Below are 26,389 nucleotides of genomic sequence, written 5' to 3' on the forward strand. Positions count from 1 at the left end.
ACAGCAGAGGGAAGGGAGCATTTCACATCGAGAGGCAAGGAGCTCATGGGCAGGTGGCCCTGAGTCCACTCCTTGCACGAGGTGATGGGCTCCCTGCTGAATTGGCCTCCAGCGTGCAGCACTGCATCACCCTCAGCCAGAGAAAAATAAATCATGTGTAGGTAAAAGCTTGTAAGCTAGAGAAGCCTCAGTCACTCACAGCAAACCAACTGAATGGGGAAAAGAGCACAAACAGACACTCATAGGCAGCAAGTAAAACACCTGTATGGATGCAAATACTCCCCCTCCACAGCAAGACCCAGCTAGCAGATGCTGCGGTCGCTCTGGCAGGTACCATGGTAACATCGCGGCACTGGCACCTCACCGGCTAGCACTGCACACACCAACCACTCTGCACCAGCCTCCTGGCCTCATAACGTCTGGATGAGGGCTTGGGGGGTGTGTGGGGTCTCCCTTGGGTTCATATCATGGGGATGACTCTGTGTTGGGTCACTGCTCTCCACAGAGATGCACTTGTTGTGGAACCACAGGGTATTCCCAACCTGCCAGTATCTGCCACCACCTGCAGCAGCCGATGGCTTCCTCTGCATTCCTGACCCGGCTGGCAACCAGCTTGTTCAGCACTGTGCTGACAGCTGCAGCTGAAGCTCCTGCCTGGGCACCTTCCCTTTCACCCCTGCACTGTCAGAGGGGCACTCTCAGGAGAGAGGTGGCAGTGAAATCCCTACTCCTCAGCCCCAGCTCCGCCCTGGCTCACGACGTGGTGGCAGTGACCTGGAGATGGCCTTGCATCCTGGCTGTTTGTGGTGTGTGTCCTGCCCCCTCGCACTGCCTGGTGCCAGAGGTCTCGGCCTGAAAGGGGGCAGCTGCGCCAGTCTCATCCCCACACGCTGCCTGGCACCCTTTGTCAGGGCTCTGATGCACCGAATGATGAATTCCTAGGCCTTTGAGAAGGGATTATGTCTTCCCGAGACTAGAACAAAATATAATAAACTTAAAATAGCTGCTTCCTTATGGAATATGCCAACAAGCCCTACTGAAAACCCAGCAGAGTGTAAATTTGCATAAATTTGCATACATCTCCATAATTTCAGCCTCACCCATCAGACTTGCTCCCGTGATGAAGCACGGCCTGACATTGCAGGCAGCTGAAGGTATCTGACACATGCCAGGCCACAAACATCACCACTAACGAGGCCCCTCGGTGCCACCACTGCCCTGATCCTCACTAGAGACGGGTCAGAGCAACTGTCCCCAGCCATTGGGTTCCTGGCTGACCCCTGCCTGGTGACCCCAGGCACTGGCATGGAACCTCTTTCCTCATATACCAGGAGAACATGCACTCTTTTGCTGTGGGGAATCACATGGGAATGCCCAGGTGGGACCAAGAGGGTCCTGTAGCCATCAGCCCAGGCACAGGGGAGAGACAGGCTCAGGCAGCTCCTCAAGGGACAGGAAGGGAAATGTTTGCTCGGGACAGAGCCCTGTGCCAGCACCCAGGGGATGGGAGCAAGGTCCCAGAATGGGCAACCCCATGCAGAGGTCCCACAGCACCAAGCATGCTGCTAGAAAGCAAAATAATTTCCTTTCAACCCCAACTAATGGGGCAAAGCTCTGGAGGCTCTGGGGCACCTTTTGAAATTAATTTAAGCACTGAATTTCTATTATGCATCCAGGGATGCATCCTTCAACCTGTTGCATGCCCTGGGCAATTCCAGCACAGTGCTGGCTAAAGTGCAGGGTGCAATAACTTGGCATCTCAATGTTTAGCTGTCTAAAAAGGATAAAATACCTACAAAATACAGTTTAAATCCCAGAAGCAACTCCAGGGAGGTCATGGCTGCATGGCTGAACCCTTATGGCCTTCACCATGTGGATGCTTTTATTCAGGTGGTATCTGCTTGCCGGTAGTTTAGATCCCACCAGGAGTGATATGAGGGGCTGTGAGGGCTGGAGAAGCAGTGGTGTCCCCAAGGAGGTGGCAGCTCCCAGCGTGAGGCCATGCCATCAGGTCTCTGTCTCACTTGCATCATACAGAGGGTTGAGGTAGAAGACGTGACGGTCTTTGGGAGGCATCTCCTGCGGGGGCTCTTCAGCACCAATGCTCGGGGGCTCCTGCAGCAGTGAGGGAAGGAAAAGCAACAGATGGACAAGGGAAGACACAGACAACCACGCCTTTAGGTGCATGCCCTAGCCACAGCCCTGAGCAGCCCAGGACAGCAGTAACTCACCACATCAAATATGGGGTTGTCAAAGCCTTTGACACTGGAGGCCTCAGGGGACATCTGTTCCTCCACTCCTCCGTCCCAGGGCCGGGGGATGCGCAGGGCAGGCAGCCTGGGGAGAGACCTGGGCATCACCCACACACATCTCACCCATGCCAGAAGCTCCCCCACCTGTAACACCGCATCTTCAAGAGGCGGATGGGAAACACCGGGGCAAGGTTTCAGGCTGTCTTTGAAACAGGATGTTTGTACCCTTTCCCAGGAAAAAGCTGCCCTATCCAGCAGAAACCATTAAGGCTAGAGGGCTGGGACCTGCATCCTGGAGGGAAGAGTTTGCCAGAGGCACACAACCCCAGCATCAGCTTCACTTCAGAGCCATCACTCTTCCCTCGTGGCCTAGAATGAATTGCCACAGAACTGACACCTGTTCCCTCTGCAATCTCAACAAGCACTAATTACTTTTATCATTACTTTTATCATGTTATCATTTTATCATCTTAATCACCATCCCTGCTTTTATTATTTTCTCCATTACTCCTGTCCTAAAGGCCCCAATCAACCAGCATCAGCCCCTGCACCAGGCACCTGCTGTGGGCAGGCTCAGCAGTGGATCCACACACATCACCACAGGTCCTGAGAGCCCCCAATACCTAAACACTGTGGTGACCCTGGCATAGGCTCTATGTAGGCAATCTGAGGCACTGCACTTTCTGCAGGGAGGCTGTGCCAGGCCCTTTTTGCTGAAAACAAGCTGAATTCACAGGTTTGCTGGCGGTCAGGACAGCTCTGCTGCATGGAGGCATCATCTGCAGGCTCCCAGAGCCACCTGTCTGATTTGGAGCATCTCTGCCAGTGTCAGATGCCTCCGTGATGCTCAGCAGCGCTGCCCAAAAGGGAACCTGCCCTGCAGCCACCCAGGGACACACAGCAGGAGTGGGTCAGCCGGGGACATGGCCTGGGCTCAGGTTCAACTCTGTCTCCTGTCGCTACCCGAACTTCCCTCCTGCTGCTGCCGGAGCTGGTTTCAAAGGCCTGTCCAGCATCCAAAGAAGTGTCAGGGGAAGATAAATCATCAAGTAGCAATTATGGGGCTGGGAGTTTTATTTAGAAATTAAATGAAGGCCCGGGTTTATTGCTAGGAAATGTCATGTCAGCGCGTGCCAAGCGGCAGGGCAGGCATCCCCAGCCACGGCCACCGCTGCACAGTGAGAAAACCCCAGCAGAGGAACCAGAAGGGAAGAAGCAACCTGACTTGTGAGCCTGTAACGTGACCAGCCCAAGCACTGAGGAGCTCAGCATCCCCTGGGAGACAGCAGTGCAAATTTAAGCAATCCCCTGGTTATAAAACATGCGGGGTCCGTCCCGCTTACCTGCGGTGAGGCAGGTGGGATGAGCTGTAGCAGCTCAGCAGACAGCCTCAAACACGAAGATGTCCACCAATAAGCCCAGCAGAACCCTCCATGTGAAGGTGGGTAAATGAGTGAGGAGCAGAGGTGGGTGCCCCAAGCAGCTGCTGTGGGCACTGCTGGGATGCCCTGTTCACTGCTGGAGCCCTTCTCCAAGATGTGAGGGGAGAAGGTAATGGAGAAGGGGCATTTCTGAGCAGCTCCCAGCTGCGGTGCAGTGGGGTGCTGTGCATCTTGCCATCCATCCCCCAGGACTGGCACACAGCTCTCCACACAGCATGAGCCACTAAAGCACCAGAAGCTGCATTTTCCCCTGGATGGTGTCACTGCCTTCCGTGGTGGCAAAGCTGCAGGATGAGCACTTAGAATTATTCTGATCCATTTGTACTTAGCTGCTGGCAGCGTCAGTCCTCCAGCCCCTAGCAGCACTACAAACTAACAGTTGCAAGCCCCAATCATGCCACAGCAGCCCCGCTCCTGCCAGAGTGCATCATGCCACATGGCTCCAAGAAACGATTCCTCCCAGCCAAGTACCAGTCCAAGAGTACAGAAGTGCCTTTCGGCCACATCACCTCCAATAACTGTGAGGAGCGATGAGAGCAATGCTTTTAAACTAAAAGGGGACAGATTTAAATTAGATATCAGGAAGAAATTCTTCCCTGTGAGGACAGAGAGGCCCTGGCACAGGCTGCCCAGAGAAGCTGTGGCTGCCCTTCCCTGGCAGTGTTCAAGGCCAGGCTGGGTGGGGCTTTGGGCAACCTGGGCTAGTGGAGGGTGTCCCTGCCCAGAGCAGGGGAGTGGGACTAGATGAGCTTTGAGGTCCCTTCCAACCCAAACCATTATGCAATGCTATGAACTAATAACACGGGGTATATGAGACTGCTCAGCCATGTCCACCACCATGGGAGCTGTGGGCAGCCCTGCATGCCTCCCTGCCACCAGGCTGGCTGGAAGGCCAGCCTTGGGATGATAGCTGCACCCAGGCAGAAGAAGCCTGTCAACATGCTCCTGGCAGAAGCCTCATCCTTACCTTAGCTTTCCCTTTCTGTAAAGAAAGAGGATCCCTCCAAGCAACAGGAGAGCAGAGAGTAGCCCCAAGACCGTCCCAGCTGTGATCCTGCTCATCGTCTGGCTCCCCACTTGCCCGCTGAAAGTGCTGCCCGTGGCCACCTCCATTTTGCCGCTTGAAATGCCAAGTGTTTCACCTGAGAAAGAGCAGGAAGAAATAGGAGTGATGACTGACCAGGTCAACACACCCCACACAGCATCCCAACTCCCACACAGGGCAGAGGGAGCCTGCAGTTGGGTGTGGTGCTGCTTGCCGGCTTAATAAGCTTTCCCTGGGGATGGGGATGGGAGACACAGGTGGGTGGATTCAACTTGGACCTTAAGTAGTTTTCAGCCCAGGGAGCTTCACCCCAGCTGCCTCTTGATTCCCAGGTGATTTGGGTTACAGCAAGCTGCTGGTGAAAGAGCCGGGATGTGGGGCTGCCATGTGGGCTGCTGGCAGGGGACAAGGAGCTCTGGGCAGCCCAGGGGACAGCTGAGGAGGACAGCAGTGTTACCGTGCTGTGCTATGTCCTCCATGATGTCTGCAGCCAGCTGCTCTGCTGTGGTGCCAGTCTGTGCTCCCGCTCCATCATCGACCAGCACAACTTGGATGAGGGGAGTGGGACTTCGGGGTATGACTCCCAGGAAGGTCTGTGCTTTGTGCACCTTGGATATGGCCATCTGCACGCCGGCGTACTTGGGCTTTTCAAAACACAAGGCAACATACAAAGCCCATGAGTAGGCAGAAATCAGTCTCCTCTACAGACAGCCATGATGGATGTACCAGCCAGAGCCACCTATAAATTCTTCATGTAAGCCCCATCACAGAGCTGCCATCCCTGTTACCACAGTGCCGTTGAGTTTCCCAGATGAGAGGTTCATATCTCCCCTCCTTTCCAGCACCCAACATTCAGCATCCCCCAAAACCCCCCCATGGAGGCTAGCACACCAATTTTGTGTAGCACACCCGTTAAATGGTGTATTAAGATGTGCACGGCTGTGAGGAGGGCAGGCAGCAGGCTTTCAGTTTGGGATCAATAGAGCAATACTCTGATATCGATCCCCCGGCGTAATGCCAAAACAAGCCTCCCACCCCAGCAGCTCCCAGCCAAGAGGAGGAACATGACGCTGTGTCTGACAAGCAGCAGCGTGGAGTGATGCCTTGTAGAGCATGCATCTCACTGCTGCACCCAGCACTTGCCTCCTGGGGAATAAAAAGCATCCCAGCGTTGGGACTGATCTGCAGGATGCACTGCAGCAGGTTTGCTTGATCCCTGGCACATGAGCTGTTCTCCCATGTGCTCTTGGCCTGACCTCCTGGTTGACCTCCCCTGTTTTTTAGTCTGGGATTTCCAAGCAGCTCTCCTGTGTCTTTTCCCATCTGCATGCTGGCAGCTGCTCCTGCCCCACAATGAGAGGGGCAGAATGGCTGTGGTGGGGAGCAAGGGAAGCTGCACCAGCTCCCGGAGCAAGCTGGCACATCCAAGAGGCAACATGTGGGGCCTGAGCCCCACAGGGTGGTGAGAGAGGCTGAACCCCCTGTATTGCTGGGACTGCACAGTCCCCAAGCAGTCCCACCAGCATGGAGTCACCAGCAGATGTGGCTGGTGACTTGCAGTTTTGTTAGACCCTGATGATCTGGTGAGCTGATGTACCTGGCTCAGCAAGGATTGGACCAGTCTGTCCCGGTACTTCTGCAGGTCAAAATCGGGAGTGAAATCCAGGTTAATGGTGGCTCCTGCAGGACAAAACCAGAGAGACATGTCACTGTCACCAAGCCTGGGCAGAGAGCTGCCAGAGCAGCATAGCTCTGACTGCCATAAAAGGCTCTGGGGACTCCCCAGGACCTTGGTGCAAGTGGTCTTGCTGAGCTCAGGAGAGGAGGCTCCACAGCCCTGCCCAAGCATCACCGACCCAGAAAACCTCTCCCTCCTTCCCTGGTCTTTTTGTCAACTGATTTTGGTGAAAGAATGATGGTTTCCACCATATTCTGAAGAGGAGCTTCCCCCAAAAAGCCTTCTCTTGCATATCACTGCGGGAAGCTCTGCATGCTTGTGGGTTTGGGGGCTGCAAGGCTGTGATCCAGCAACACTACCTTGGCTTTGGAAGGAAGGCAGAGGGGAGGGGACACCTGCACCCCCTCACCGCTGCACTGCAGTCCTTCAGCCAAGTGTTTTCCTTGGGAAAAAGGCAAGTAAGCAGTTGTTGAAATACACAATTCTCCTAAAGGCTTCAAGGGGCTCTGCTTTTAGGAGACACAGATAGTGCCTTTTTAATGAATTGGGTATGATACACCAGGTACCTAGGTATGATTGTGCACGAAAAATTCCCCTTAGCAACCTTCCAGGTAGATTAATGGAGACGTGCCCATCGCAGAGGGAACGCTGTCAATCTGCATGTTTTTATTTCAAAATGAAATGAAACAAAGTTGCTGTTGGAAAGCTGACATCAGGGTGGAAAAGGTGCGTCTCCCCCGAGTGCTTTCCACAGCATAAACTCAGCAGAGCCCTATTAGCTTGACGAGCTGTGACACCCTGACAGGATAAACCAGAGGCAGGGACAAAGGGCTGCAACTAGGAACAGATTCCCAAAAGCCAGGCTGATGCTTCAGAGATGCCCTGGGAGGGCGGCACGTGGGATGCAGATGGAACCTGAGGATGGGACCCGTGGGAGCAGTGAGACAGCCAAACTTCAGCCCACAGCCGGCCGCACCTCCCCACACCCAGCCTTCCCCTGTGGAGCCAGTGCAGGAGGAGGACTAGGGCCGTGCCCCCCACTCACCACAGACCCTGCAGCAGTGCCCAAGGGGCTGCAAAGGACTCCAGCATGCCGGCGCTGGGCACTGCCTCCCCGACGCCCTGAGCAGGGCCGCGCAGATGCGGTGGCCATCCTAAAAGGAGAGAAGGGGCAGCGTCAGCTCCTCACCCCACAAACTGTGATGGCAGCACCAATCACCCTACATCCCAACAGGAGGGCTCACCGGGGCGTTTCCGCAGGCACAGCCAGACTTGTCGGGACAGCGGGTGCCTGTCACCTGCAGGGTGCCATTGCCGTGGAACTGCAGTGGGGCGGAGGGGCCCCGCAGGTACCCGGCCCAGGCCTCGGGGCTGCTGAGCTCCTGCGTGGGGGAAAAACAGCAAAAGCTGGTGAGCATCTCTAGCCACATGCCCAGGCACTCAGTGTGCCCCTTGATAACCAGTGCCATGTCTGGTGGCCAGATTGGGTCAGTGCTGTGCAGGCAGGGAGTGCAGCAGGAACACCCAACCGCTACACCCATGCAGGCTTTTCTATGGGGTCTACAGGAAACCCTATCTAATTTAAAACCAAAAAAAAAAAAAGGACCACAAATAAATCATGAGATGGCTGGGATTTCTTTTTCTTCTCCTCTATGTTTTTCTGTTGGCCCAGATAATTCAATTTGTCAGCTTTTAATTACTGAGAGGAAGGGACTGGATCTGAGGTGTTTTCCTTCACTCTGGGAAGCATTTCAGTGGGCTCAGCATCAGCAAACGCTGAGCTGGATTGGCCAGCCTTGTCCTATCAAGCCAAAGGTAAGTCCCTCACCCGCTGCTTCTTCAGCAGGATGAGCTCTCAGATCCTGGGGTGAAAATACCCCACACAGGGCAAGGAGTGGGCTGGCTTTAAAGGGACAAAGTAGCTTATAAGGTCAACTTCTAGGAAATATGCTACAAGCACAAAAATGAAAAGCACCTTTTCTTTCCATCTCATCACTCAGCAGCAGCCTCTACCACAGGCCATGGCCAGCTGCAGTCCCTGGGTGGCTGGATTTTGCAGAGGGGCTGATGTGCCGTGGAGTGAATCCCAAGCATCGGTGGGACCAGCACCACTCAGCATCCAAGACCTCCCACGTCATCATCCCTGGGGCTACGTGTGCCCAAGGTGAGTTCCATCAGTGTCCTGCCTTGTCCAGACTCGCCTGAACCTGCCTGGGTGCCGACCTGAGGTTATTACTCAAAAAAGTTACCTAATGCCTGGCCCTGGAGCAGCAGATCCCAGGCAGCGCAGCAGTCGAAATAATAAATAACTGATGAAATGTCTGCTGCATCTCTCACTCCTGGAAGGAGCCTGTTTACTGCTGCAGCGCTGTGATCTTTTACTCCTCTGACTGGTGAGGGATGGGGCTTGTGCGCCTGATTCCCAGGCTGGAGCACAGCAGACTGCCAGCGCTTCTATAATTATCCCTCCAATCAATTAAAGAGCAGTACGGAAGCAAAGCTGGGAGATGATCACTGGGCCACAGGCCATGTCAAGGTCAGGGGATGGGAGGGAGGTCCCTGAGCAGCGTGGTTGTGGACACGTGGCTGGGAAAGGGGAAGCCCCTGGGTGCCAGAGAAGATGCTGTTTGCTGGTAGATTGACCCTCGTGCACTGGCCATTTTTTTAAAATGTGAATAGTGAGGTGGCCTGTGCTCCCCCACTGCAGGGAGTGAGGTGATAACAAACTGGTAGAGGAAAAAACCCCAGGATTGTCCACAGCAGCAGCAGCCCATGAAGCTGCAGCACCCCGGGAGCACCCCACCTCCCTGCTCCTCCATCCCCAGCTGGTCTGTCCTCTCCCAACCTGCTCTGGGGCTGTGGCAAGGAGGCACTGAGCTCGTTTCTCATCATCCCCATGTTACCTGGCCCATGAGAGAGATGCTGCGGAGATTAATCACTCGCTGAGATGAGTCGAGGTTTACCCGGAAGGAGGTTTCGGACTGGAAGACAACGTCATCGTAGCGGCACGGGACGCGTTCCTCATCCACGGAAAAGATGCGCCCGCTGGGCTCAATCTCCCCGTGGGGGGACACAGCCTGCCACAGGGTGGGGTCAAACCACACGTGGTGATCAGCATCGGCAAACCTCACTGTTGCACCTGGAAAAGTGACAGGAAGAGTTGAACATGACCCGACCCCAAATCCTTGGCCCTAAGGGATGTATCTGGGTTGGTAAAGCCAGGCACTGCTTGGCTCAAAGCAGAGGGGGCAGCCTGTGGGCAGGGAGCAAAGGGCTGGCCCTGGCATCACCCTCCCAGGCACCCACCATGGGCATCTCCTGGAAAAAAACTTCTCAGGACTTAGGGCCAGGGTCAGCAGCTCAGCCCAGACCCCACTTTTGGCTGCAGGCCTTCCCCATTTCCCCAACCCCTTTTAAAGGTTCACCTTAGGGAGGAAAACAACTGCCCAAATGCTGAATAACGGCTAAACCAGATAAAAATGGGTATGATAATTCATGTCCCAGTTTCCAAGCAGCCTGGCAGGCCTGAGGAAATGTGACTGGCCGTGTTCCCTGCAGTGGGTAACCCCAAAGCCAGTGCCCCATTTAACCATTAATTATTTAACCATTAACCATTTCCTTCCTGGTCACAGTTAGTGCTGTCGTGCAGTGTCCTGTTTCCTTCTCACCCTTCCCCAAGAGCTGAATCTTGGCGGATTCAGATAGCCTGCAGGTGTTTATTGAAGGAATTATCTGCATTCATTTTAAAATCATCCTCTGCAAAAGTCCATTTGTGACCGTTGCCCCAGCCATGCCTGTTGATTGCAGGGGAGCAGGATGTGGTCAGCAGGACAAGCCAGAGCATCCCTCATGAGGGTAAAACAGCCCCAAAGATGATAGAGATGAAGGATTTCAGAGTGGTTCCAAACAGCCTGATGCTGCTTCTTCTGAAGTCCTTCTTAAGGGCTGACTCATTTGGGCTTTTTCTCTTTTTTAGCTTTTTCTGCCAGTCAAGCACAGGCAGAGGCAGAGGCAGAGGCAGAGGCAGAGGCAGAGGCACAGGCACAGGCACAGGCACAGGCACTCTGCCTGGACTCTTCCTGTGGCCAAACTAAAACGTTAGTTGCCACTGAAAGCGTTCGGGAGCTCATAAATACCCAAAATACATCTCCCTCTCCCTGGCAAACAGCTTTCTGATTAGTAACAGCCACGGATGAAACAAACCTGCTGTCTCAGTCATGGCAAACCTGGGCTGGAGGCAAAGAGGGCAGGGAAGGATGTGCCCATGCTGAAAGGCCTGTGTGCACTGGGCCAAAGGCCAGCTTGCTGTGACGGCGGCGGTTCAGCTCGCCGGTGTGTAATGCCTACCCAGTCTGCTTTAGAAATACCACAGCAAAGAAAATGAAGGCTTTGATGTGGCTGCGTGCTTAATAGGCAGGGTAAAATACAAACAATATCTCCCTCTCTGCTACTACTTCAAAGGCTTCCCTACTATAATTACTTTTTTAGAAGACAGGTGATCTAGCAGGGAAAAAAAGATCTGATGTGAGGGAGGTTATGGAAGAAAAGGTGGGTATTAAAAGAGCAGTGATTCACTTCGCTCTGAGGTGGGACAGCAAAGACCTTTGTGAAAGTGTTTGGGCTGAATTTGCATGATTAATCAGGGGCTGGTGGGATGACTGGTCTGGGCACAAAGTACCTGAGTCACAGCCTGGATCCCAGCTGCCATCGAAAGCTGCGAATCCTGCACCAGATGCCAGCAGGAATTCTCCATTCAGGGGCAGGTACTAGACGAAGGGATTCAGAGTGTTATTGCGTGGTCCCCAGGCTTGTAATCAAATAAGAGTGCTAATTATTAGGCTGCCTATTAAGCTTGCTGTCTCTGAGGCACTTTACAGTCATTAGGAGTTACCCTCGCCGTGCCCCGAGTTAATGGGAAAGTATCAGCTCCCGTTTTTACAGATGGGGACGCTGCGATGGGGAGAGGCAGAGTGACATTATCTTCCAGTAACACAGAGAGCATGAAGCATTCAGGGAAGCAAGAACAAAGAAAAAAGCAAAATAAGCTCTTTCGACAGCTCCTTTCTCCTCTTGCACACACTCCCAGCAGCTCAGGACTGGCTTTACACATTGCTATGCCACAAAAACCCAACCTTACTTTGCCCTCAAGTTCCCTTGTTTAATGGGTTCCCACCTCTGGGAACTGCACTTGCCCCACAAAATGTAACTATGGGGTCCAAGCAATGCTCGGTGAGGATTTATGCTTGGCATAAGCTAAGGAAAGCACACAGAGGCATTTGGCACAGTTTGCCATAGCTAAAACCTCTTCCTGTTGGGTTGGACATCCCCAGCAGGTAGTCAGCGTCATCACATTTGCCTGGCTTTAGCCTGGTCAGGCTTCTGCTCAAGGGCACATGGACAAACCTCAGCAGGTACAGCTCTGCCATGGGAGCCCTTTCAGCAAGGAGCTGTGGCCACCTGGGTCACCAGCCAGCACTGCCAGCTCTGGCACAGGCCAGAGTTGCCACATGGGTTGTTCAGCCCAGCACATCTTACTTTATGTTTAGAAATTTCCAGAAAGTCAGGTTTTTCCCCACAGCATTTTCACATGGCAAGGAGTGAGTGACGTTCCAGGCTCCCTCCTCCTCTAACTCAGCCTATCCAGAGTTTCAGCAGCAATCCCCAGACAGCAGCTGGAAGCCCTCCAGGACTGCGTTATGCTGATGCACTGGGTCCCGTGCTCAAGCACAAGCATGTTAGATGGGATTTTAAGGTCTCATCTACTTAATTGGTCTTTAAATATGCATGTAGGTTAGAGAAAGCAAGACTTACGAATGACTGCTGTGGGTGGCTGCAATAGCTCCCTGTCCTTGAGGCATTCTCGCCTGAGGATGCTCTGTCCCACACAGGGGGGGACACAGCAAAAAGCTCCTCACCCCAAGCTGTAGGCAGTTGTTCAGAAGCTTAGTGCCTTGGTGGGGCAGTGCTTTGAAGGACGTAGCATAGGTCCCGCTCTTGGTTCAGGAACCATGAGAAGCCAGGGCGGAGAGCAAAGGGTGGCTGCCTCCAAGAAGAGTCCTGCAGTGCTCCTGTGCACGGTCTGCTTCAGACCCAGCAATGTCGTATGTTGGGCTGGACAGGAGGGGATGAGGAGGTGAACAGCTGAGTTCTGGGCAATGCCTGTCCCAAGGGCATGGAGTCTCCCTGTCAGCTAGGGAAAAGGTTTTGCTTACAGCACTGCTGCATGAGACCATAGCATGTCGTGCCTACCTGGAAACCATGCCATCACGTTCTCTGAGTTTCTATTACTCTTGAGTAAAGCCAATTTTTCCAATACTGAAGCACTGAAAGAAGCTGAAATGCCTGCCAGGATAGGAATGGCAATGTGCCCTTTAGCTGCAGATATAAAAGCCATGTCTAGTGGCTGTTTGAGGCTTAGGACTTGGCCTGCTTTGAGCTCGGCAAAGTCTATGCTACCAGCATCTTTCACAAGGTGCTTCACTGCAGAATTGCCCTGGATTGCTCTCCTGTGAGCCCATTCAGAAACGGGTGGTGGGACACTTTGGAGCAGGTACCAGCAGCACTGCTGGCCAAGCCCCTTGTCCCAGACCCACTGGGCCATTTCAGGCTGAAGCACCTCACTGCTGCCTCTTGCCCAGTGTGCAGGTTGCCACCTTGCAGCCCACTGTGCACGATGGGGCCAAGCAGAGAGGGTGGCCAGCTGCTGCCGGGCCCCAGCTGAGCTGCTCAGGATGGGGTTCTGGATGGGATGCAATGGAACCTTTCATCAAGGCAGGGTACCAGCTCTTCACATCAGTCACCTGTGGGCACCCAGGTCTGTACCTGCAGGGACTTTGGGTGGAGGAAGGAAAATGAGACAACAGCCACTTGTGACAGGGATGGGTGACAGAGCAGGGCCATGACCAGCTGGCCCCTGCTCGCTTCCCCAGGCTGCAGAAGCTGGCATTGGTGAGTGTCGTGGCTGGACCAAGACAACAATGTTGGGAAGTCCCTGCTCTTGCCCCTGCCTGCCTGACAGTGCCTTCCCCTTCGACTATGGCTGTGAGTCAGAGCTTGCCAAACACCCTGTGCTGGCCATGCAGGGCACAGTGAGCTTTCCTGTCCAGGAGGCTGTACATTCAGATCTTCACAAATTAACGAGGGGTGGAGAAAAAAGCCACAGAGACAATACTTAGACAAATATGTGCCCACATTTGTAAGCAGCATCATTCATGATGCTCCAGGGAGCAATGCAAGAGCATTGTGTGCACACATGCTGCACAGAGCAAAGCAAGGAGAACCCGGGGAGGATTCACATGGCATGGCTGAGTTCAGTGCAGTGAGCATGGGGATGAGGGGGGCTTGCTTGGCTAGAGAGACATACACGTCTGTACACATACAGATGCATAGGTGGCCCAATGCCCAAGTGAGGTCATGTCCTCATGGGCCTGGGAGGGCCCAGGTGAGTGGGGTCTGGCCAGGGTGCAGAGCAGGCACAGGGTCAACAGAACATGGCACCAATCCTGCCCATGGGGAGGGCTGGGAGAAAATGCCTCATGCTAACCCTGCCCCACACCTGCAGTGCCTGCGCAGAGCACTGCAGACACCAGCCTCTGGGCTCTCCAGAGAAGATGCAGCTTCTCCAGCTCCCACTGGAGAATCGCCTCCACAACCAGGCTGGCTGGACTTCCCAAGCTGAAAGGAAGCTGTTCACACCAGTGTGGCAGGGAAATGAAAGTCCCACAGCACACACAACACCCCAGCTGTGGAACCCTTCACACCCTGGGACTGCATAGATGCTGTCAGCACCAGAATGATGTGAGCAGGGGGCTGGAGTCACTTCATCTCTACAAGTGCAAGAAAAGCCCTGTGCTCCTGCTTTGTAGCAGGAATCTCTGAGGCTGGACTGAGGCGATCGTGCTGCCCAGCCACCACCAGCCCTCCCTGAGGTACACACCACCAGGCAGCACGTCAGAGGAGGCTCCATCATCCAGTGGATCTTAGATTGTAAATAAATCACCCTTTCTATCTTCCTGACATACGTTAAGCATCTCAGCTTGCTGCAGAGGACAAATGGAGACTCCAGTTGGGCAGTGGCTTTCTGCATTTGGGAGTTTAGTATAGAAATCGCGTATAGGCTGGGCCACTTTCCAAGTACATTTTGAACTGAGCAATGACACGTACCAAAGGACTGGAGCCAAAAAGCTGGCAGTTTCATTTGCTTTCCTTTGCTCCTGCCAACCTGTACTCCAGGGTCATTAATACAGCAAGCTTAGAGTCCCATTAGTCATTTGCCATCCCTGATACTGGTAAATGACTTACCTCCTCAGTCATCGTTATCAAGTGTAATGACAACTGAAACAGTCATCATTTTTCTCATCAAAGTCAGCAAAATAAAAAGAGGGAAGATCCCAGGGGGGTCTATGTCCAGAGTCACCACGTTTGCAACCCCAGTGTTGCACCACTGAGAAGAAATCCCACTGCCCTAATGTACAACTGTGAAGAAATCCAACCTCTGAAATGCAAAAAGAGAAAGATAATGAAGGTCTTAAAGGTGGCTTTTTGAGGTGGGCGGCTTTGAAGTGGCCTCCAGCACATCTCAGCTCTGCTCAATTCTTGAGCACTGAGCTGAGATGACTGACAGGACCAGTGTGACTGACATGTCAACATCATCAGCACAGGAAAAAAATGAAGCACATCTGCTTTGAGATTGCTGCCAGCTCTGTCCCTCAGCCTTATTTGCTCGGGGGAGACAGTGCCACCCTGCCCATGACACAAGCTGAGACAGCCTATGAGCGCTGCAGCCATGGGTGCACCAGCTGCCAGGGCTGCACATGGCTCCTGGGTACATCCCCCCATCTCTTTGGAGGCAGCTTCGGGGCTGGTGCTGGTGGCACCCCATAAGAAAACATCACTGGGGTCGGATGCGATGGAATTATTGCTCCAGTATGGAATGCTGTAGCCCACCACTGGCATTAATGTGGAAGGAAGATGATTTCTGCACCATCTCTCCCAGTCCTGTGTCACCAGGGCAGTGTCTAAGTATTGTCTCTGTGGCTTTTTTCTCCACCCCTAGTTAATTTGTGAAGATCTGAATGTACAGCCTGCTGGACAGGAAAGCTCATTGTGCCCTGCATGGCCAGTGGCAGCAGCCAGGCAGCCCCTGCCCCTTGCTGCCCATGGGTGGTGGGGGCCAGGGGTCTGAGCTTGGCTGGGCTGGCACACACCCTGCCCACCCATCCCGCAGACCTCAACAAAAGCCACGGGGGGATAAAAAAGCAATGTGCCCCACAGGCCATTAATTTGACAGTGGCCCCACAGCACACACAGAGCCAAAGAGGTCCCAGCAAGGTGCAGAAATTGGGTGTCCTGAGGAGATGTGGGGATTTTGGGAGCCCCTTGGGGACCGCATTAAGTTAAACCAGCCCAAGACGCTTGAATTACGGATGCAGAAGGCACACAGCACCTTAAAGCCCTCAGCCAAGTCTATTTCAGGTTAGTTCAGCTCATTTTCCTGAACTTCCCTCTGCAGACAACGTCAGAGAGAGCTGGAAAGCAGCTGGAGGTGTGTGCAGGGGAGCCATCCCCAGCAGCAAAGGAAACCAGAGGGACTGCGGGGCAGCGGCCAAGCCAGACCTGCCCCAGCATCCGCTCCAGCCCAGGGTGCCGGGATGCCGCTCTGCTCGTCAGAGGCTTTCATCCTCCTCCTCCTGCATGCAAGGAACAAATAAACTCGGGGAGGCGACTGCAAAAGGCTGTTTTACCGCACTCCTTTCCCAGGGTAAACCGTCAGCGGGAGCACTGCTGGAGAGAAGCCGGCAGGGTTCAGTCCCGTCACTGCGTGCTGGCACACGCACACGCTCACGCACTCCCCGGAAATTTCTTTACCTTCATCTCAGGAGAAGGAAAAATAATCCCTTTTCTGGGTGTCTCATTACCCTGCTGTTTGGAAAGCAGGGGGGAGGGAGCGCCAGCGCCTGGGACAAGCACAAACTGTGGCAATTCATTAGAGCCGGCGCCCCTGGAGAGCAATTGGCATTTCAAGATCAATCTCTGCCAGGAACTGAGCGGGAGCATCCTGCAGCAAAGCCGAGTACATTCTGCTGCCGCAATTAGGCAGCTAAAAATATAAGGCTGGGTGAGGCGTCCCTGGTTAGACCCAGTGCCCCCACGCTCCCAACCCTCACCCAGCCCCTGCTGCCCCTCACCAGGTGGGCAGGAGGAGGTACAGGCAGCTGCCACCCCTGTCGCAGGGCTCAGTGATGGGGCAGAGATGGAAAGGTGATGCCGATGCTGCCGAACAACCCTGGTCAGTGCCCTGACCCTGGCACCACGAGGGTCGAGCGAGGCTGCTCTGCCCACGTGGCTAAACCCGACTCCTGCTGCCCCGAAAATAGCAACCAGCATCATCCATCCCTGGCCCACACTGCAGTGCTGGCTGGCGTGGGCACAAACTGCACTGGGGCTGGCATTACCGGGGCAAATGCTGGGCTCACAGCCGCAGCCGTGCCCTGGCCTGGCTCCCTTTGTAATCACAGCCACAGCCAGAGTGTTCAGACCCCTCAGAGAAGTCATCTCTCCCAGCAGAGCGGCAAGCAAAGCCTGGAGCTCCCACATCAGGCACTGCCACCCTGAGCACCTCCATCTTTTTTGCAGATTTACTCCCAGGCGCCTCTGAAAGCCAGTTAAATACTGATTTGCATCTTTAGGCAGCTAAATGCCATAGAAAATCCAGCCTAATCACAATCAGTGCTTCAAAGTCACTTACACTTAAGCTGGATTTGGATTTAGCATGTGGCTGAATTAGGGACCCACTCCAAACTTCAGACCAAATAACCACGGTGCCGGGCAATAAATGGGTTTCCTCCAAGCAGGGGTTGAGCTGTGTGCCCCAACAGGCCTGGCCTCCTCTCAAGAAAGCAGCTCCTGGCACTCAGCTGGTGCCTGCATGGGGAGGGGAGCTGGAGCCATCACCATACAGAAGTGTTTCCTTTAACACAAAATGCTGGGGGGGCGATGATGGTGGCACATGAGGACCCCGGGACCCCAGGTCTACTCTCCACTCAGCTGGCATGTCAGGATGGGAGGTCTCATGGTCCCCCCTGTTCCAGCAGGACACCAGCACCGAGCATCCCCCCTGCACGCACTGTCCTAGTGAAAGTCAATGGGAGCCCAGCCCCTTTTCCCAGCCATGAATCTCCTCCTGTGCTACTACAGCAAGCAACACTCTCCTCCTTTTTTTTTTTTTTTTGGCCAAAGGCTGTATAGCATCTCCATGGCGACTCTAAAGCTTAATATATTCCTGCTGATTTAAGTGATTAATGCTCCGGCGCAGCGCGACCGGCAGCCGAACAGGTGCAGCCTCAGCCTCTCTGCAAAAAGCCTCACGACCAATTCATTTTCTAGCCAGCCGGTTGCCAAATTTCACGCCATCCCCACAAGGCAGCAGACCGGCTCAGGTGCTGGGTTTCACTCCTTTTTCATCCCTAATCTTGGCAGTCCCCTTATCACCTGGTGACAACAGAGAACGGCAGCACCCAAGAGGGGGGTGACTGAGTCTGAATCAAAAAGAAACACCCACCACCACGCTAGGAAGCTCGACGGGGCAGCTCGTGGCGAGTCGCTGTGGGAGTGATGCTCAGAAGGAAGGCACGAGCCGCTCCCCGGGATGTAGCGTGCTACCAGCTAGGTGCAGTGCCACTTGGTGCAGAGAAACCCAGGGATAAGGACCGCTGGATCCTCCAAATTGGATGAGTCAGGGGCCATTGCAGCACCCTGACCTCGTCTCTCAGCTGCGATGGGGCACATCCAACCTGAGTGGCCGGCGGACAATGGGCACGGTGGCGTGGCCACGGGGGTCATTAGCTGTGCAAAGGTTGTGTGGCACCTCCCTCTCCTTCAGCCAGCCACAGGGCTGCTCCAGCCCAGCTCCTCAGTGCGGCTGCGGAAGGCTCGTGCCCATAATGAATAAGGCTGCCTTGCAATTATGCACTTTGCAGGCCTCTGGTGAAAGTACTTTAGAAATATTATACATTCATCTGTAAGTAAAATAAAATCTACTGGAGTGGTATTTTGCTCTTTTCTTCTCTGGGTAAATTCCACATCATTTATTACATTATATTTGTACGTATTTCCCCAGTACATTCTTCCCTTCAAAAATTCATATTTAAAATGCCATATAAATAAAGTAACTCCCCCAAATATTTGGAGAGGGATTAAACGTGGCGCATGGCGTTATTAAAGCATCAAAACTATTAGTGGCGTAGACAGCCTGAACAAATTACACCACATAAATTTCAAGGGCTTGTTCGGCTTTAATGGCCAACGAAAGAGCAAAGCCACCCCTAAAATCAAGAGAGAAAGCTTGGCCACAAGCTCACCCATTTTGTGCTGTCCCAGTGCTGGGCTGGTGATCCATCCCACACTGGTGTGCTGGAGCAGTAGATTTCCTCTTCCCTTTAATTCCTCCCTATTAACTTTGACCCTCCAAACTGTGGGGATGGAGACCTCACGCTATCACAGCTGCCTGTCACCCTGCTTCAGGCAGGGGTCCTCTTCTGGGGGGACACTGCGTTGCTCAGAAACCCCTCTGAGGCAAGAACCCCCCCCAAGTCTTATCTCACTCAACATGGACATCGCCATAGGGTGTCGTACCTGTCCTGCCACAGCCAGGCTCATAATGCCACAGAAAAATATAAGCCCAATGGCATTCAAAAGAGAATTTCTCAAGCAACATTTTGGGATTTCTCAGGGTGGTTTGTTTTCATTTCAAGATATTTTGATGTCAGCTTCACTTAGCTTCTGCCCGGGGCTAAAGCGTGCTCCGTGCTGGCAGTGCCGTGGGTTGGCACTGCTCAGCAAACTACTGCTGAGGGCTCAGTCCCACGGAGGAGCTTTTTTCCTTCCTTTGGGGAGGGAAAATTAATTTCCTCCAGATACAAGTGAATTTTGGGGTGCTCTCCCCATCTATCCTAACAAAACAAAAAAAATTAAAATCCCAGAAATATGCTTTTTTGGCTCCAGGGTTCAGAGAGAGCCAGGCTGCTGTGACTCTTGCCCTCCACCCCATCTGAGGCACCCTCGGTCCAGCTGGACCACAGAGCAAAATATTGAAGTCCCTGGAAAGGGGACAGGGGAAAATGCCACCCCAGCACCATCCCTGCCCTCCCCTGCCCTCCCCCTGCCACCACATGCTGCCTTACCATGTCTGTCAGTGCGTGGGGAGACCCGACGAAGACTGAGACGACCTGTAAGAAAAGCAAAAATAAAAATGTGCTTTTCCCTGTCAGGCAAAGGGCTTTTCCATCACCTAACGGCCTTTTCTAAAACCAAAATACAACCAAACAAATTGAAAAATAAAATAAAATCCCCAGTACCTTGTTCTTCTCAAAACGAACCGTGTCCCTGGCACAGGGGGCTCTTGCTTTATCCCAGTTGGAGGCGGTTTCAAAATTGGTGTTGGGGATCCATCGCTTGTATGTGGCAGTGGCAGCAGCTGCAAGGAAACCAGCATAACCCAGTGGGTGGGAGGCACTGGGACACCTCTCCAGGATGCTCTATGGGGTGGCTTGGCCTTTACAGGCTAGATTTGGGGATTTTCCACCCAAGAGCAGCCCTGTAGCAGCCACAGCCCTCCCTTGGCACAAGGGAATTTTCTGGCTGGGTGATGGCTGTTATCCACCCAGGTAGGAAGAGGAGCAAGGGACAAATACTTGGCAGGTGGAGAGAAGGCAGCCAGCTCCTGCAGGCAGTGGGCAAGAATAACACACACCTGGTGCCTAGGCATTCATCCCAGTGGGGTTTGTTGCCACTCAGCCCAATCACATGTGCAGAGACTCCTCAACCTTGTTTTTTTTCAGGAATGTGCATGCAGGGCTGTCAGGACCACGAGGACAGGGTGAAAGGACAGAGGGCACTTGCTATGGGACACGTAGGACAAAAGACAGACAATTGAGCTGGTGTGTGTGTGGATTCAAATGGTGTCCTGCAGCCTGGAGCAAAGGCAGGATGGGAAATAGAGGTCTCCCCACCGGGGCTTGGGATGGTGATAGTCCTGCCCGTGGGCTCCCACAGGGATGAGCCCACCAATTCGGGGACGGGCCATGGCAGAGGTGTTTCCAGTCTGACCTGTGCTGTTTGCACCAGCGTGGGGAAGCTGCACACATCCCAGCCTGGGAGACGTGTGTTCAGCTGCAGATGGATCCCTGGCAGCCTGAATCAAATGGCTTTGGGCAAGTGCGTTATGAGACAGAGAGAGAAAAAGGAAAAGGAGAAGAAAAAAGAAAAAAAGAAAAAACACCCTTTGTTCTTATTATGGATCATCCTTTCTTGAGGGGAAAAATCCCCACAGAACTATAAAATATGTAGAAAGCCAGTGGTGGAGGGGACTGGATGGAGGAGTAATTCTGGAGCACTGGAGGTCAGGTGGAGAGTGCAACAGGGAGGACATGGGCATCCCTGGGGAGCCTGGAGAGGGAAGGGGTGTGAAGGACTCCAGGGAGATGCAGTGCAGAAATCTGGTCCCCACTGGTCCCAGCTGCAGGGAGGGATGTGGCCAGTTGTGCTCTGTAGGCTCTGCAGAGACTTCAGCAGCGTGAAACAATTGCCTTGGAGCTTAATTTTCACTGTCTGACTCTGCTGGGGCTCTGCTGAGACCATTTGCTGGTTGCAGCCACTTTCTGGCGAAGACGAACAACATCTTTTTGACCAGAATAAAGTCCTAGTGTAGGGACAGGGGCTGGAGCCTGGGTGCAAGGTGCACCGGAGCTCCCCCATCCCCCTTTCAGCTGCCTGAAGGAGCCCTCAGAGACAACAAACACCTCCCTCCCCCTTATCTACTTTAAAACACACTAAGGAGAAGAAAAAAAAAGATAGATCCCTAACAGCAATAGGAATGGAACCCCAGCAGTTGCCTGCAGTGCTGTGGGCACACATACCTTGCTGCCTTCCAGTCCAAAGTGCTTAAGAAAGGAAAAAGCCCCCAGATTGGAACTGCAAATTGCTCTGTCCCTGCTGCGGGTGGCTCATGTCCCTCACATCTTGGGCAGCTGGAGAGGGGAGAGGTTAAATCTCCAGCAGAAAGGCTCAGCTGGCCCCATTGTACACACACCTCACGTTCCACAGCTGCAAAGTGTTGTGTCACACAGCTCATCCCATGCTACCCTACGGAGATGGGTCTGTGTGTCAACACGGCCGCATCGGCACCGGCATCTCCTCAGGCCCGTGACTGCAGAGCCAAGGAGGTTAATCTCCCCTTGCAAAGCAGCGCTGGTGCATTCCTGCACCCTCCACAGCCCTGGAAAGATCAGTGTGCTGTTTGATCAGCCCTGTCTCCAGGGGAGCGCAGCCCTTGAATGTCAGAGCCACATGCATATTCAACAGAGACCTCGTCCTGCAGTGCAGAGCTTCAAACACCAGCAGGAAAAGCCGAGCTGCAGAGGTGCAGCGGGTGCAAGGCAGAATTCCCAGCCTCATTCTCCAGCCTTCCCTCTGGCTGGTTGGGAATGCCTTTCCCCGCCGGCGTTACGGGTCCGCCTTGGGTGACAGAGCCTGCAGCTCTGCCCCCAAACAGGACTGCCAAAAGCACACCCAAAATGGCAATGTTGTCCAGCAGTCACCCCTGCTCACCACAGCACCTGGGCCCTGGATGTACTCACCAAGGAGCTGCAGGACACCAAGGAGGAAGAACAAGCGCTTCATTTCCCAGCAGACTTCCAGTCCTCCCATCCTCTGTCCCTGCCTGGACCTTGGACTTTCCTCAGGGCACGTGGTGAGCTCAAGCCCAGAAGCTGCAGGGAGAAGCAGTAAACCAGTACAGGAGGCAGGTTTACCCCAGTCTGCTCAGTCCCAGCAGCTGGTTTGCTCTCAGCCCCATGCCCAAGCTCCCCACTTCCTTGGCATCTGTGGGGAGCCTGGGAGAGCTGTGGGGAAGGTGGCACCACCGGTCACCCCCACCTCTGCTCATCGTTCCTTGCCATCTGCACCACCCCCACCCACCCATCTGGGTCCTGCTGAAGGGTGGCGAGCGTGAATGCACCGCGCGCACGTCCCGTGCCACTCTCCCCTGCAGACCGCCAGCTACCTTGTAATTACTAATAATGGTCTCAATGTATTTTCTATTAACTCACTTGGAAGAGAGCAGCTCCCAGCAACAACTTGTAATTGTACTTTGGCCACCAGCTGATTTGCTCATTACCCGGCACACGCGGCGGCAGCGCCGGCACAGCCCCACACTGCTTTTGTCGGGGCTGCTGGGGGTCCAAGAGGGCAGCTGGTGGTGGCACCGATGCACGTGGCTGCAGGAGGAGCAGGAAGGACCCCACTGTCCTTGTCCTCTCCCCAAGCAAGGAGCAGTGCTGGGTGCAGGTCCAGGCCCATGTCTTTACAAAGGTGTGTTAGGAGCAGAAAAGGACAGGAGAGCAATGACAGCCTGGGAAGAGGACAGTGTGGGGCTGGTGACAGAGGTCCACACCATGGGGAGAGCTGGGGGGCTTGGCACCCCTCTAGAAGGGACCCTTTGGCTGGTGATGGTAGAAGCAGGGTGAAGGCAGAGGTTTTGTAGGTGCAGGAGTTCACAGGAGCCCAGGAGGAGACTGGAGAAGTGTTTGGAAGAGACATCAGCAGAGGGGTCACAAAGCACGAGCAGCTCTGACCTGCCACCAGCAAGGATTTGGGAGTGCAGGAGGGGGAACACCCCACCCCCATCCCGCCCTTCACGTTCCCACCACTTTACAGCTTCCAACCAGGCAGACCAGGATAGGGACTGGGGAGCAGGCACCTATCACACTTCAGAAATCTACTGTCTCCCAAAACCTTGGCCCGTTTGGTGCCACTTCCCACCACTGCTGCAAGCACAGGAGAAGATCAGCCGGGATCCTGCCCCAGGATGACCTGGCACAGCCCTGGGTGATGCACTATGCCCTGTGCAGGAAGATGGAGGTGACCCTGCTTGGAGGTCTGCCCCACCAGTGAATTGCCAAAAGAAAAAGCTCTCAGCCTGGGCACCAGCCAGAACAGAGTCAGCACTTTCTGCGCAGGGAGCTGGATGCTGAGAGATGTCCTCGAGGTGAAAGGCTCCTGCGCTCTCATTACAACTCACAAATCTCTCCCGTGGGACTCGTGGGCTGAATGCTGGCTGTGGTGAGACGTCCTGTGTTTTAATAGAGGGGAACAAAAATATAAATCACAGATACTCAGCAATAACAGCCTGGAAAAAGGACTGCAGCGTGCAGAGAGCAGGGTGCACGCTTGTCCATGGCCTCAGTATCCCGCAGCACAGCCAAGAGGGGACAAAACACACATGGGCCCTGTGCAGAAAGCAATGCTGTGGCCCCTGAACCCCATTTTTTTGGGGGTGCTCCAGACCCTCATTTTTACACTTTGTCCCACCAAAGCTGATACTGGTTTGAGAGAGCCAGGATTCATCTGATAATCAGGCAGAGGTCTGAAATACCCCATCTGTCCCATGTCCATCCAGAGGACTGTGACATCCTGCCTGTGGACAGGCAGTCCCTGCTCCTGCTGCTCTTACATTAGGGTAAGACAGCTACAGAAATCCCAGCAAAACCCTTGTTACTGGGGGTGGCATCTCACTGTGGCCTTACTGCTGGGAGCAGTGAGGCAACAGAATAACCTGGCCCTTGCTGCAGGTCTCTCCCCAGGGCTGGAGCACACAGTAGTCTCTGACCCAGCTTTTGCTGCTGCTACCACCCCAAGATGCTGCTACGCCCCAGGACCAGGCAGGCACGACAGAAGGCTGCATGGGATCTGGCAGTTACAGGGAGAGGGGAATTAAAGATGAAGAGAAGCAGAAATCAGGCCCCAGAAGTGAAAGCAGCTGCTCTAATGTGTTGGTCAGCACATTTTACTCCTTTCCACCAGCCCACCCTACTGCTCCCCAGCCCTGGGGCTGGTGGCCCGTGATGCCACCCTGGGGAGGGTGACCACATTGCCACCACACAGAAGGAAAGCAGTGCACAGCAGACACTTGACCTTCCCAGCACTGAGTTATAAACTGGTATCAAAGCCAGAAACACTGTTCCCCTTCTCCAGCCAGCAAAACCTCCTTCTAAAACTGGTCAGGGACATCCAGCACCTCTCTGAATTTCTATGTTGTACAACTGTGCTGCTTCCCACAGCTTAAACCAGTTGAAGCATGCAACACAAGGGACTTCTCCAGTGACAGCCCTCAGCCCAGTGCTTCAGCTGAAAAGGGAGCCCAGCGTCCAGCATGAAGCAGTGACAGTTGTGAGCACCAGTCCCTGCGACAGGTGATCACTGCAACCCCACGTTCCCTGCTGCCCTCCAAATGGCCAAGCAGCAATAGCACTGGACCCAGAGGGTCATTACACACATGGAAAAGTTGTTCTGTGGTAACTGTGTTGCTCACCATGGCCTCAAACAGAGGGGAGAGGGCAGAGGCCAAAGCCAGCTGGCTCCAAACCCCCAGGTACTGAAGCTATCCCCCCACCCTGGGGGCCAGAGGCTGCTCCCAGGGCATGCTGACAGGCTGGACTACCCCAAATCACACACTATTTGCCAGTCGACGTGGCACATTGCATCATTGCTTAAGGTTTGGACATGAAGCTAATCCTGAAGAACTGTGGAGAAGTGACCTGCCAGGCAACAGCCCCTTTAGCCCTGACACCTCACAGCTGCCATAAAAGCAGGCAGCCCCAAGCAGTGATCAGGGGGGAGCAGAGGAAGATCCCACATGGGTTTTCCTTTTATTTAAGAAAATTAAAGTTTCTGGTGCAAGAGCACAATCTATACGGTTGTGACTGATCCCCAGTGTCAGAGGAGCTGTGTGTGCTGCTGGGACAGGCACAGCCCTGCACTGGGGCTGGTTGGGGGCTAAAGATGAGTATTTGTTCAGCCCATCAAGTTAAACCCTCTTTGGACTCTGCACTGGTTCAGCAAGAGGAGCTTGCCCAGCACTTACTGGGCTCCGACAGCCACATGGTCACCTTCCCCATGAGCAGCAAGGCAAAAGCAGGCACCAGAGGGGATGACACTGATTTCAGAGCTATCTGGAAGCTGTACCCCAACTCACAGAATCACAGAATGTGAGGAGTTGGAAGGGACCTCGAAAGATCACCTAGTCCACCCCCCACTGCCAGAGTTCACACAGGAACCCATCCAGGTGGGGTTTGAATGTCTCCAGAGAAGGAGACTCCACAGCCTCTCTGGGCAGCCTGTCCCAGTGCTCCGACACCTTCACAGTGAAAAAGTTCCTCCTTATATTCCCATGGAGCTTCCTATGCTCCAGCTTGTAGCCATTGCCCCTTGTCCTATTGTTGGCCATGACTGAGAAGAGCCTAGCTCCATTCTCCTGCCTTTACATATTTAGAAACATTATTAAGGTCACGCCTCAGTCTCCTCTTCTCCAAGCTAAAGAGGCCCAGCTCCCTCAGCCTCTCCTCACAAGGAAGGTGTTCTGCTCCCTTAATCATCTTGGTGGCCCTGTGCTGGGCTTGTTCAAGGAGTTCTATGTCCTTCTTGAACTGAGGGGCCCAGAACAATATTCCAGGTGCAGTCTCACCAGGGCAGAGTAGAGGGGGAGAAGGACCTCTCAACCTATTCACCTGTGCAGGCTCACAGTGTGGCTCTCAGGAGAACTGCAACTCAGCCTGCTCAAGGAGCAGCTTGGTTAAGGAAATGGATTTTCTTACTCACAAGTTTTAATCAACACTTTTCCTTCAACAAACGTGAAGAAGATTTGGGGTATGGTTTCTTCCCCCACCTTTCTTTACTCCATTCTTACCTTGTAGTCTGAAGCAGGAGAACAAGCGCTTCCTGCTGAGAATGGCTGCAAGTCCCAGCTATTGAGCTATACCTCTGTAGACATGGGGAGCTGAGCAGCCAGCTCTGTCTCAAGCCCCGAGTCCTCACCCAGCCAGGCACTTTGACCAGCCCCCTTCTTCCAGCCCCCATGCTTGGGTAAGATTTCATTATGTCCTTGGAGGACTGGGTGCCACTTACCAGCCACCAGCAC

At 53.9% G+C, this 26,389-nt stretch overlaps 1 protein-coding gene across 1 annotated transcript; it reads right to left on the bottom strand.

Annotated features, from left to right (window-relative positions):
* Positions 1–1,877: 1,877 nt before the first annotated feature.
* AMN (amnion associated transmembrane protein) lies at positions 1,878–22,095 on the bottom strand (the record flags this gene model as incomplete). The annotated part of the gene is made up of 12 exons (XM_084270659.1): positions 1,878–2,115; positions 2,232–2,337; positions 4,662–4,836; positions 5,197–5,383; positions 6,337–6,419; positions 7,463–7,571; positions 7,662–7,799; positions 9,321–9,556; positions 11,096–11,183; positions 19,599–19,643; positions 19,773–19,891; positions 22,053–22,095. The coding sequence occupies 12 exons, from the start codon at positions 22,093–22,095 to the stop codon at positions 2,008–2,010; spliced, it is 1,437 nt and encodes a 478-aa protein (XP_084126785.1). The 3' UTR covers positions 1,878–2,007.
* Between the last annotated feature and the right edge of the window lie 4,294 nt (positions 22,096–26,389).

The sequence above is a fragment of the Gallinula chloropus genome, assembly GCF_964237585.1.
Source record: "Gallinula chloropus genome assembly, chromosome: 14".
NCBI classification, from domain to species: Eukaryota; Metazoa; Chordata; class Aves; order Gruiformes; family Rallidae; genus Gallinula; species Gallinula chloropus.